The sequence below is a fragment of the Perca flavescens genome, chromosome 2, assembly GCF_004354835.1.
Source record: "Perca flavescens isolate YP-PL-M2 chromosome 2, PFLA_1.0, whole genome shotgun sequence".
Taxonomy (NCBI): Eukaryota; Metazoa; Chordata; class Actinopteri; order Perciformes; family Percidae; genus Perca; species Perca flavescens.
The window spans coordinates 35,718,256-35,730,523 of record NC_041332.1 but is presented as its reverse complement, the minus strand read 5'-3'; the positions used below and the strand labels follow the sequence as shown (position 1 = coordinate 35,730,523).

The following is a 12,268-nucleotide window of genomic DNA, read 5'->3' as shown; positions in this document are numbered from 1 at the left end:
CGGTTCATGACTTAAGCCAATGTAGAAATAAGCTTTGTCTTTCTTTCCACTCCACCTTCTCATGTTTGGCTCAGTTTTACTAACAGTTATTCACAAAGTAAGGGATTATTTTATCATAGTTTCTCCTGTGTTCTTTAACAATATTTTCATAGGCCTTTTTTAAAATATTTTCTCACTTCTGTTTGCAATCTTAAACATGAGCTCCCATACATGTGATATCTTGAGTGCTAGATGATTTTGTTAGCAGCTAATGTAGACGTCAAAGGAACTTCAAGCAGCTCACTAGTCTGTGATAAATACTGTAGCAATGACAGAAGGAGAATGTGGATGATGTTGATAAAGACATGAGCCAACACATTGACACGACTCCAAGTGGGAGGTCTGCAATTTACCAAGTATGTCCTTTAGGAGTCGCCTCTCAGTTGAGGCAAAGTCCAGACACACAACCACGTCGTGGAGATTGACTGAAAAGTGGTGCGAAGGATTTCTGAAGCGGTTTCTTTTTCATGTTGCACTGGGGCGCTTTGGGCCCAACTGTAAAGCATTTTTTTTTTTAAGTACCTTTTTTGAATTTTGTTGGAATACGAGTTGTATACTTTAATATGTTTGTGTAAAAACACATTCATTCTTTTAAGCTTTGAAGTTTGGGTAACCAAGATAATCCATGTTCTGAATGTCGTACTGTGTATCTTTTATGTATTTTAACATTTAAGCACCTGGCTCTGAATGAGGTTTGATGGAGAGCGAGTTACCTATTGAGATATGAATTGCATGAAATGCAGTGACGTGTCTCAAATGTGTTGCTAAATACCAAGAAAAAACTATGCATAATTTTAAATGCATTGTTCCCTGGAAAAAAAAAATAAAGAAGAAATTAAATTAAATAAGCACTGAATTTTAAAAAGGACACGCATGTTGTCATTGTACAGTGTATTTGTTTGAGAGAATTGATCAAAACAAATTTGACAATATTCAGATTAAAAGCCCTGTAAAGTATTTTGATATTTTTGTGTGTAAAATTAAAAAAAGGATGAATTAAGACAACTTTTTTTGTCAATAAATGTATTTTACTGAGTTGTTTTATATTTTCTCTCTGGTGTTGAATGACTTACCTGTTATTAGTTGTTTGTACTTGAAGAGAGAAGAAAGTGGGAATGAATTCACACTTTTTCATAGACGATTGACATCGCTAGCTTTGTCCTGGCTTGGTTTCAGGTCAACTCAAATAGATAGAATGTATACAGTTACTAATATTAGAAGCACATTTTCAACGTTAACAGCAGTTTAAGACGTTTATTGTGTCCGTCTGTGAAGCCAGATAGGCTGCAGTGTTTGTGTGGTTTTTGTTGCCATGTGCTGACAGATGCAACACTAGTGTTTGGGTACAGGATTTAAAACTTTAATAAAAAAAAAAAAGAAATTATAAATGAATCAGAAAGAATAAAGAGATTTATGTAGATTTAAAGTTTGCCGCTTCTGGCTTTAACAAGGTCTCATTCTCTAACAGATTTGTTGTTGAGATGTACATGACTCCTAAGAAGAAGAAAAAAATGTGATGTTTTGAATATGCAGAAAGTTTTGAACAATACAGTAGAAAAATAATAAAATTAAAAAAAAAATTAAAAATGATGCAGAAAAATTCACCAGAAGGCAGGAAATGAAGTGTTTGACGCTCAAAATGTTGGTTATAATGTGTGTCCCCTCCCCACTGTTAAAACAAAACCTACGCCTTTGGGTTGAGAATGTAGAACTAATTGCTTTATAAAGCATTCACCAATGATGTGGGACTATATTTAATAGTGTAATGTAATAATAATGTAATATATTTACAAAGAATGAGTTACAAGCTTGTATACATATACTACAATGTGCACGGTGATCTATAAAGCATTGTTAAATGGTGTAACCATGAATGAAGAAGGAAGTCTCATTAGATAAAGTGTGCCTTATAAGGGAGCTGTTTTTACCTTATATACTGTCTATGGTTTTTACCTGTACCTTTTAAATGTGATGAATGAGCCACTGGCTCTGGTCTGAGGAGGAAGAGGAAGTGGCTTCAGCACGCGAGCTGTTTCCAGTCATCCACCAATCACCTGGAGAGGCTGAGTGAGTAGAAGCCATGTTGTAACTTCTACTGAAGCCCCTCCCAAGTTTTTTGTGAGGCAGCTGTTGCTTAATTCCATACTGTCTATGGTTAATTCCTCTCTCTGTGTAGAAGGAACCGTATTAGGCTACGACTTGAAATGAACACCAGCTTTATAGTCGCGGTGCGGAGAGGATGCACGCCGAGCTTCAGACGACCTCCCGTTCTCTTTTCGGTGGTGAGCCTTAGGTCATTTCACTTTTCCAATATCTTTCAGTATTTCAGAGTCCTGAGTCATGACAAGAAACCTACAATGTAGCCTAACTCTACCGGTATTTTCTTTGAAAATAGCCTACTAACCCTGAATGAACCTGACGCGCCCTCTATTCACCTTAAGCAGCGACGCGTTGTGTCGACACGCCTGCAGTAGCCTACCATAGAGCAGGGATCTCCCCTCGACCCCCGGTCGTCCCAGGGTAGCCTTCTTCTGCAGTTGCCTGTAGGGCTGGGCGTATTGATCTAAATATCGATAGTATCGATACCAAGATGAGTATTGGTATCGGATCGATACGGTCGTGATGAGATCGATACTTCTGTTGCAGTTTCTCTCGGAGTTCATGCGAGCTCAGCGTCTCTGCAAGTCTGTACGCAGTGTGCAAACAGCGCATCTCTCTCTCTCTCTCTCTCCCTCTCTCTCTCTCTCTCATAAATTCAGCCAGTTGAAAAAAATCTTAATTGGTTCACTGGAACTCAAAATTATACACTTATATTATTTTATTATTTTTATACCATCACATTGTTTTATATTGTTCTAGTTAATAAATAAAAACATTTAGATTTGCCTAAAATCTTTGTCCTGTGTTTTATCATAATCATAATCAACTAACTAAAGGCAAAATCACAAAATGATTCAATGATCGTGACGTTACAAGTAAAAAGTATCGGTATCGCGATACTAGCCCTGTATTTACTTGGTATCGGATCGATTCCAAAATTTCCAGTATCGCCCACCCCTAGTTGCCAGTGGGTCGTGGAAGGATTGAGAGCCATCAGTGGTGGGATGTAACTAAGTACATATCTAATCTAAAGACAAAGCTACTCTGGATGGTGTTGTCCTGGCCTCCAGCACTACTGTCAGAAATTTAGTTAGAGTTATTTTCGATCAGAATATATCCTTCAACGCCCACTTAAAACAATCATCGAGAACCTCCTTTTTCCATCTTCGTAACATTGCCAAAATTAGGAATATCCTATCTCAAAACGACGCTGAAAAACTAGTCCATGCATTCGTTACTTCTACACTAGATTACTGCAATTCCTTATTATCAGGTTGCTCAAATAAGTCCCTTAAGACTCTCCAGCTGATCCAGAATGCTGCAGCACGTGTTCTGACGAGAACTAAGAAAAGATATCATATTTCTCCTGCATTAGCTTCTCTGCACTGGCTTCCTGTGAAATCTAGGATCGAATTTAAAATCCTTCTCCTGACCTACAAAGCTCTAAATGGTCTAGCACCATCATACCTAGAAGAGCTCCTAATACCTTATTTACCCAGTAGAGCACTACGCTCCCAGAATGCAGAGCTACTTGTGGTTCCTAGGGTCTCTAAAAGTAGAATGGGAGCCAGAACCTTCAGCTATCAGGCTCCGCTCCTCTGGAACCAGCTCCCAGTCTGGGTTTGAGGGGCAGACACCGTCACCACATTTAAGAGAGATACTGAAAACCCTCCTCTTTGATAAAGCTTCTAGTTAAGGAGTGAGGAGTTGCAGCGTCCGCCTAACCCAGCCAACCTGCTTCTCTTCGTAGTCATCAGATTTATTTATCATATAATCAATAATATAGCGAGAGTAGAGGGAGGCAGGCCAGTACAGCCCAATCCGGTTGGGGAGAGTTCAAGCCCGATCCGGCACCTCTCTCTAAGCTAGCCTGCCTCTCTTAGTTATGCTATTAGAATTCTAGACTGCCGGGGAAGTTCCTTCCTTCCTATGACACACTGAGCTGCTCTCTCATCTCTGTTTTCACTTGTTTCCTTTTGTATGCATCCTGTCCCAGAAATGCTTGTTACTAACCTAGCTCTGGGGAGTTTACTCTGATGCATCCGCCGCATCCACCCGTGCTCTGCAGCGCCACGTTACATCCCGCAACGCCCTGCTGTGATGTTCATACGCACAGAGTAGTCCGGATCCGGTACTGGAGACTGCACTACTCCGTATGACACGATGTGCCCGGCTATGACATGAACTTCCACGATGACCTTCAAAGTCACTGTTTCATTATCTTTAATGTGACTATTATCGCCACTGTTCATCACACCGCCAACCGGCCCCATCAGACACCGCCTACCAAGAGTCGGGGTCTGCCGAGGTTTCTTCCTAAAAGGGAGTTTTTCCTCGCCACCGTCGCAACAGCCACTGCTAATGCTCGCTCTTGGGGGAATTACTGTAATTGTTGGGGCTTTGAAATTTATTGAGTGTGGTCTAGACCTACTCTACCTGTAAAGTCTCTCTCGAGATAACTCTGTTATGATTTGATACTATAAATAAAATTGAATTGAATTGAATTGAATGTACTCAAGTACTGCACTTAAGTACACATTCGAGGTACTCAAGTCTTTTCTTTTCGTGCCACTTTCTACTTCTACTCCGCTACATTTCAGAGAGAAATATTGGACTTTTTACTCCACTACATTCATCTGTTACAGCTTTAGTTACTTTACAAATTTAAGATTTTTGCACACAAAACACATGTAGTTTAAACACTCAACAAAATTATAAACGCAACACTTTGTTTTTGCCCCCATTTTTCATGAGCTGAATTCAAAGATCTAAAACTTTTTCTATGTACACAAAAGAACTAGTTCTCTCAAATATTGTTCACAAATGTGTCTAAATCTGTGTTAGTGAGCACTTCCATCCACCTCACAGGTGTGGCATATCAAGATGCTGATTAGACAGCGGGATTATTGCACAGGTGTTCCTTATGCTGGCCACAATAAAAGGCCACTCTAAAATGTGCAGTTTTACTGTATTGGGGGGGTCCGGGTAATAAAAAAATATATATATATATTGGATATTGGCAGGACCTGGAACACGCTGTCGTGTATGCCAATCCATCTGTATCTGAAGTCTCTTTTATATAGACCTTAGTGGTCCCCTAATACTGTATCTGAAGTCTCTTTTATATAGACCTTAGTGGTCCCCTAATACTGTATCTGAAGTCTCTTTTATATAGACCTTAGTGGTCCCTAATAATGTATCTGAAGTCTCTTTTATATAGACCTTAGTGGTCCCCTAATACTGTATCTGAAGTCTCTTTTATATAGGCCTTAGTGGTCCCCTAATACTGTATCTGAAGTCTCTTTTATATAGACCTTAGTGGTCCCCTAATACTGTATCTGAAGTCTGTTTTATATAGACCTTAGTGGTCCCTAATACTGTATCTGAAGTCTCTTTTATATAGACCTTAGTGGTCCCCTAATACTGTATCTGAAGTCTCTTTTATATAGACCTTAGTGGTCCCCTAATACTGTATCTGAAGTCTCTTTTATATAGACCTTAGTGGTCCCCTAATACTGTATCTGAAGTCTCTTTTATATAGGCCTTAGTGGTCCCCTAATACTGTATCTGAAGTCTCTTTTATATAGACCTTAGTGGTCCCCTAATACTGTATCTGAAGTCTCTTTTATATAGACCTTAGTGGTCCCCTAATACTGTATCTGAAGTCTCTTTTATATAGACCTTAGTGGTCCCTAATACTGTATCTGAAGTCTCTTTTATATAGACCTTAGTGGTCCCTAATACTGTATCTGAAGTCTCTTTTATATAGACCTTAGTGGTCCCCTAATACTGTATCTGAAGTCTCTTTTATATAGACCTTAGTGGTCCCCTAATACTGTATCTGAAGTCTCTTTTATATAGACCTTAGTGGTCCCCTAATACTGTATCTGAAGTCTCTTTTATATAGACCTTAGTGGTCCCCTAATACTGTATCTGAAGTCTCTTTTATATAGGCCTTAGTGGTCCCCTAATACTGTATCTGAAGTCTCTTTTATATAGACCTTAGTGGTCCCCTAATACTGTATCTGAAGTCTCTTTTATATAGACCTTAGTGGTCCCCTAATACTGTATCTGAAGTCTCTTTTATATAGACCTTAGTGGTCCCTAATACTGTATCTGAAGTCTCTTTTATATAGACCTTAGTGGTCCCCTAATACTGTATCTGAAGTCTCTTTTATATAGACCTTAGTGGTCCCCTAATACTGTATCTGAAGTCTCTTTTATATAGACCTTAGTGGTCCCCTAATACTGTACCTGAAGCCTCTTTTATATAGACCTTAGTGGTCCCCTAATACTGTATCTGAAGTCTCTTTTATATAGGCCTTAGTAGTCCCCTGACCGATATCCGCTTCCTGATTGGCTCAGCTTCTCGCACGTGACTACATCTACAGGAAGGGATTTTGTCCTATCACCTCACCCTTCTTATATACGGTCTATGACCTCACCTCCATGCCTCGGTCAGCAGTTATCATATCTTCCGCTAGTTCTCGGAGAATTATTTCATTTATATTCCTCGGTTTGGCTGACCTTTTCTATTTCCTGTAGCTGTGACGTTGCGACTTGTCCCCGTTCTTTGCTGATTCAACTAGAGCACAGCTAGCGTTAGCTGAGCTTGGAGCTGAGCTTTAGCGGTCCCAGGAAACATGAACATGTTGTCCAAAGTAGAAGCCAGATGGATTAGTGGAACCCTGAGGACACTTTGGATACCATCTGTGGCAGCTCCCAAGGTAAATTAAGTCCTGATATTAGCACCTGCCTTATTGTTTGTATTTCTTATTTGTCGACCTAATTGTTTTTATTTTTTCATTATTTGTACAAGTACGGAGTACAATTTTGCGGTAGTTAACTGCTAACGTTACACTTAATTTATATCACAACATATTTCTGATAGAAACACTGCATCAACAATTTCTCACGGTTAGTTTCTTTGCACATAAATCACGACACCTAGCTACCTCGTCCAGCCCGCTGCAGGCTGCCCAGCTGTCAGCCGTCCCAGCCTGATGAGGGTCTTCCTCAGGACCGTCTGGGCTTGGTTCGGTTCACAGCACGGTCCTGTTAGTTTTGAATGACCCTCGGGCACAGTTAACCTACAGCTTTGACTCTTGAGAATATAGAGTTTGGTGACCAGCAAATATTCAGAAGCGCTTAACTTCTCTTCACTATGAAAAGAGGTACAAAAAAAAATAAATACCCAGGTTTGTGTTCAAATAGAGCCTGCACACCCACACACCTGTTCCACCTCCAGTTAATTAGGTTTTTTCTCAGGTTGACGCTCACTCCATTAACTCCAGTCATTTTAAAGTGTGTGTGTGTGTGTGTGTGTGTGTGTGTGTGTGTGTGTGTGTGTGTGTGTGTGTGTGTGTGTGTGTGTGTGTGTGTGTGTGTGTGTGGCCCAATCCCAAAGTCCGGACTCACGGACTTTGGTGCGCGTTCTCGCGAAATTCGTAAGGGCTTAGGGTTGTCCCAATGTCGAATTTCAAAGGGCGTGAGGGTTTGAGTACACACTTACTGAGCCCTTTCCGTGAGTCTGCATCGATGCAGACTTCACCAAAGGGAATTACCCGCAGTTCAAAGCGTTGTGACGTTTACCGCGGAGACCGTATGGAAATCCGGAAATTACAAAGGTAAACAACAGCATGACACACGGCCACGGAACAGACCGACCTGTTTTCCAGCTTGTAAAACAAGAGCTTGAAATAATTTGGAATCACGCAGCCGTCTCCTGTGCCTTGGCCGTGTGGAAAGCAACAAACTTAAAGTGAACATTCCCAAACCGGCAAGTGTCAGCAACAAGGGTTAATACAGCACCTTAGTGCTTGTTTGTACATAATTTTGGCCACTTTAAACTGTGTTTAAATATGCTCTAGAAACAAACTTTCTTACTTACTTTACAAGAGACAGGGTTTAGAGAGCAATTCTCAACAAAATAAACGGAAGTACATAACCCTTGTGTTGTCCTTTGGGTCCCGGTGACCCGAAGGACAACACAAGGGTTAAACGTCGCCAAGGTAACATGTGATCTCGTGTGAAGTGCTGTCCCAATCCCATTTATACCTATTTGAGCCCATGTGGCCTCACACACTCACTCACTTAGCACCTGAGATCAGTTAAGTCTGTGAGTCTTTAGTCCTTAGTCCTCAGGGCTCACTTTGGGATTGGGCCTGTGTGTCGCAAGTCTATGTAGTTCCACCTTAACTTTAAAATTAACTGATTTTAAGAGAGTTGGGCAGATGTCAGTTAATTTGTACACTCCCTAGGGATGGGCATTCGATTACATTTTCTTCGTCGATCGTTTGGAGAATTAACCATCGACTATCGATTAATCATTAATATTTTTATATTAAAATTCATTATTTATTTAACTTTTTATAAATTAAAAATGCAATGAAAATACAAAAATACAGCGCATTTTTCCTCGATGAGATCTTAATTACAAAAAGAAACTGGAGGTCATAGATATCGATTATAAACACATGCGCTGCGGTGCTCTGAAGCAGCAGAACCTGCAGCTGCGAGCCGGCGTTCTTAAACAGAATGTAACTCAAAACTATCCAAGGCACGGGACAAAGCCTAATAAAAAATAACCAGTAGGCTAACTCACATACAACTTGTGCACCAGTCTACTGATCTTTGTTGAGAAAGATAAGCATGTTGACATGATGTGGGGTCAGACGCGACCGCTACCTGGAGACCGTCCGTCCAGCCGCCGAAAACAGCCGCGTTGCCGGGATGCACAGGTCGCCTACCTCCGCGCTAACTTGGCCAGCCTGGGGAACCTTATTCGTTCTTCGTGGTGAGTTTCTACCAGTCTGGTGACGGAATGCGATATGCTGGTTCCAATATCCATGTCAATGAACTTGCAGGTCCCTTGGGTCATTTTCTCTGCTCGTTGTGCATCGCAGCTCCTCCATGCTAACGCCGAGTTTATGCTAGGTTGAGAGCAGGATGCACCGCGGCCGCCACCGACGTTAACCAGGGTCGGATACACTTTGTTTAGTGGTCGGCTACATCATTTGAGTCGTGGCCGTGTTGTACTTATACACGGCATCTCAGTGTTTGCAGTGAACTAGCTAAGTCGTTTTAAAAAAAATAATAATAATAATAATCTAAATGGTCCCATGCCACACTTGGCGGTGTCCTCTTCATGATTACTTTTGAAATGAAAACGGAAACTCGCAGCCAGGTAACGGAGTATGGAGTCAAATATTGCCCCCAGGTGGTCAAATGTTTAATGGCTGCCACACTGTGAAATGAATTTCATTGCTTCAAGACTCACACTACGCAACGCAACCAGCATTAGTTTAATCGATAACAAATTAACGACGAAATTCTTAGTCATCAATTATCGATCGTCGAGTAATCATGCCCATCCCTACTCCTAACCATAGATCAGTGAAAACACCTGTGAAGGTGTACTATGGGTATGTAAGGGCTTTAAATGCTAATATTGTTTTTAAACTCTAAACATGATGAATATCAGAGTTAATGAATGTTAATTTAAATAGTTTTACCTTGAACCAACTTTTACAATGCAAAAGGTGTGCCTTGTTACAGTATTAATGCTTATCTTTGAGTGGTACTCTTCTGTGCCTGTGTCCACAGGTCGATTTTTCCACACTTCCTCCAGAACCTGTCATCCCCTCTAAGAAACCTTTCAAAGTGGAGCTGGTTGGGGGGAAGCGTTACTCCTGGTGCACCTGTGGACACAGCAAGAAACAGGTGAAAGCACCTCTGACTTGTATCACTCCTGTCTGAAGTACACATCCTGTGTATTCTCTGATCACATCTTTTATTTTTCAGCCTCTCTGCGACGGAGCCCACAAAACCAAAGCCCAAGGCTTGTCGCCGCTACGCTTTGTCCCCGAGAAAGACGCCACCGTTTGGTTGTGTGGTTGCAAGTACACCAACAACCCACCTTACTGTGACGGCACGCACAAGCAGGACTTCATCGTGTCTGCCCCCCTGCATGAACAAACCGACTCTTGAAAAGGACAGCAGAGCTGTCTTTGAACTGAGCATTAATGTTGCTGTTGCCTTCCCACTTAGTACGTCAGTGCTCTCTGGGAAAGCAGCACATGATCGACTCGTGGATCACGACAAGTGTTTGAGTCTTGTGTCTTGTCAGTCTCATCTCAGTGCTTGACGGAGAAGAGTGGTGACGAAAAGGTTAACATCAAAAAGCCCTCAACTTCATTCGTCCTTTCTTTCTGGCTTTTCTATGGAAGAGACAATGTTTCATTAAGAACAGGTCGGACAATATGATGATATACTGTGATGTAATAGAGAGGGAGAGATTTTACCATACTGTTTGTGTGGCTGAAAGATCTTTGTATTAGGCCATTGTGGGCAATGTTGCAAATAATCAGTATTGGAAGTCCATATAAAAAGGTGTTAGACATGGGGTGTACTGGCTAAGAGGTTGAACATCTAAAGAATGGTTTAACAGGAGAAAACTGAAGGTTTGATAGTGCAGAACAATAATCTGTCAGATATATATATATATATATATATATATACATACATACATACATACATACATACATACACACACACACACAAAATAATGCCACTGTTGACTGTATTGTTCATAATAATGCTATCAAATAAAAACAAATTCAGAAAGGGATTGACTTGGCTGAGGAATCTTTTGAAAGAACAGATGGTACAGACTAGTAATGCCCTCTACGATTGTACACAAACGTTCCTGTAATAGACGGACCCTTTATATTATTGAGAAAAGATATACTGTATGTAGAAATGGTTAAACATTTTGATAACAAACCTAACAATAGCAGGCCCTGGCTGTAATGGACCTCTAGGCTGAATCTCAGTTCTCTTTAATTGCATCCCCGGTTCCTCCACTTTCCTCCCTTCCTCGCGTCTCAGTCCGTCCCACCGAGGAAGCACGGAAGAGGCGCAAGGAAATAATGGGAGGAGAGAGGAAATGAGGACCCATGGTTTAGGAGGGATGAGACCTCATTAGCTGCATCTCATGTCCCTTGTTTGATATCTCCTCGCTCCGTGGCTGACCTGGAAGTTGTTGTGTCCCTCCTCGGGGAAGGCTGTCTGGTGAATTCGTCAGCTGCATGGGCGAAGTAAGCGACAGCTTTTAGCTGCACGGCTTCTTCATCCTCGCTCATAAGAGAACGGAGATTCAGGATCTAGAGAGAAGACAGTGTATGTCTCAGGCACCATGCGGCTGTGCTCCTGACACTCTGCTGTACATGCACTCACAGTGAAGACCTACCAAAATCCTGGGTGTTGAGATTCGGACAGGCTGCTTGAGTAAAACCAAAGAGCTTGGTAGAAATGCCTTCAAATGGAAGACCGGATCTTTATGTTTACCAGATGATCAGTGATTCCCAACCTGGGAGCTGGGCCCCATAAAAGGTTGCAACATAATGAGAAAGAGAGGAAGAAAAGAAAAAAATGTTCTGCTACACAAAAGTCCATTTATTTTTTCAGTCTTTCCTCAAATCATAGCTTTTTTTCTTGTGAAATACCAGAGTACAGATCTCTGACCAATGCTTATGAGTAGATATTGTGCGGCCATAAAAGGCCGTGTGCCAAAGGTTGGAAACCAGTGATATGTAACATGTTCTAGTATCACGGCGTGTCCTTTACTCAAATAATTTCTGTTCGGTTTCAGGTTATTACTTAGAAGCTCTGATGTCTGCGGTTTGATATTTTGAATGTATACATCTAAATATAACATTTGGAAAGAATACATTTAAACCTTGTCTGTTATTAGGGAATTATGCCAAGATGATGGAGTGACCTTAACACTTTAAAGGGATAGTTTGGATATTTTGAAATGGGGTTGTATGAGGTACTTCTACATAGTCAGTGGCAGGTAGGAGTACCGACACAGAAGTTAAGCAAGGCACTACTGTGGAGTAGGGGAGCAGCTAAACGGATTTTAGCCACCACAAAAAAGGATTGCCTAAAAACAAATCATCAGATTAAGTGTACGCTACATTTAGAATATTTTCATCAATTTACTTTGCCACCCCTTTTGTAATACAATTTTTGAGGGCTTTTAGGGCCCTTTCAATTAATAATAGGGAAGCAGAGAGAGAGAGATGACATGCAGCAAAGGGCCACATGTTGGACTCGAACCCGGGCC

The 12,268-nt window shown here is 41.1% G+C and overlaps 1 protein-coding gene across 1 annotated transcript; it reads left to right on the top strand.

The window, feature by feature from the left end:
- Positions 1 to 6,516: 6,516 nt before the first annotated feature.
- On the top strand, positions 6,517 to 10,631 carry LOC114573604 (CDGSH iron-sulfur domain-containing protein 3, mitochondrial). Its single transcript, XM_028605883.1, has 3 exons — positions 6,517 to 6,866; positions 9,745 to 9,861; positions 9,943 to 10,631. The coding sequence occupies exons 1-3, from the start codon at positions 6,783 to 6,785 to the stop codon at positions 10,126 to 10,128; spliced, it is 387 nt and encodes a 128-aa protein (XP_028461684.1). The 5' UTR covers positions 6,517 to 6,782; the 3' UTR covers positions 10,129 to 10,631.
- The last annotated feature ends 1,637 nt before the right edge of the window (positions 10,632 to 12,268 follow it).

Bases quoted from the DNA above. Each gene is read 5' to 3' on its own strand.
- LOC114573604 (XM_028605883.1), top strand. From the start codon at position 6,783: ATGAACATGTTGTCCAAAGTAGAAGCCAGATGGATTAGTGGAACCCTG. The intron at 6,867-9,744 runs GTAAATTAAGTC...CTGTGTCCACAG, and splicing joins CATCTGTGGCAGCTCCCAAG to GTCGATTTTTCCACACTTCC. The intron at 9,862-9,942 runs GTGAAAGCACCT...TTTATTTTTCAG, and splicing joins GTGGACACAGCAAGAAACAG to CCTCTCTGCGACGGAGCCCA.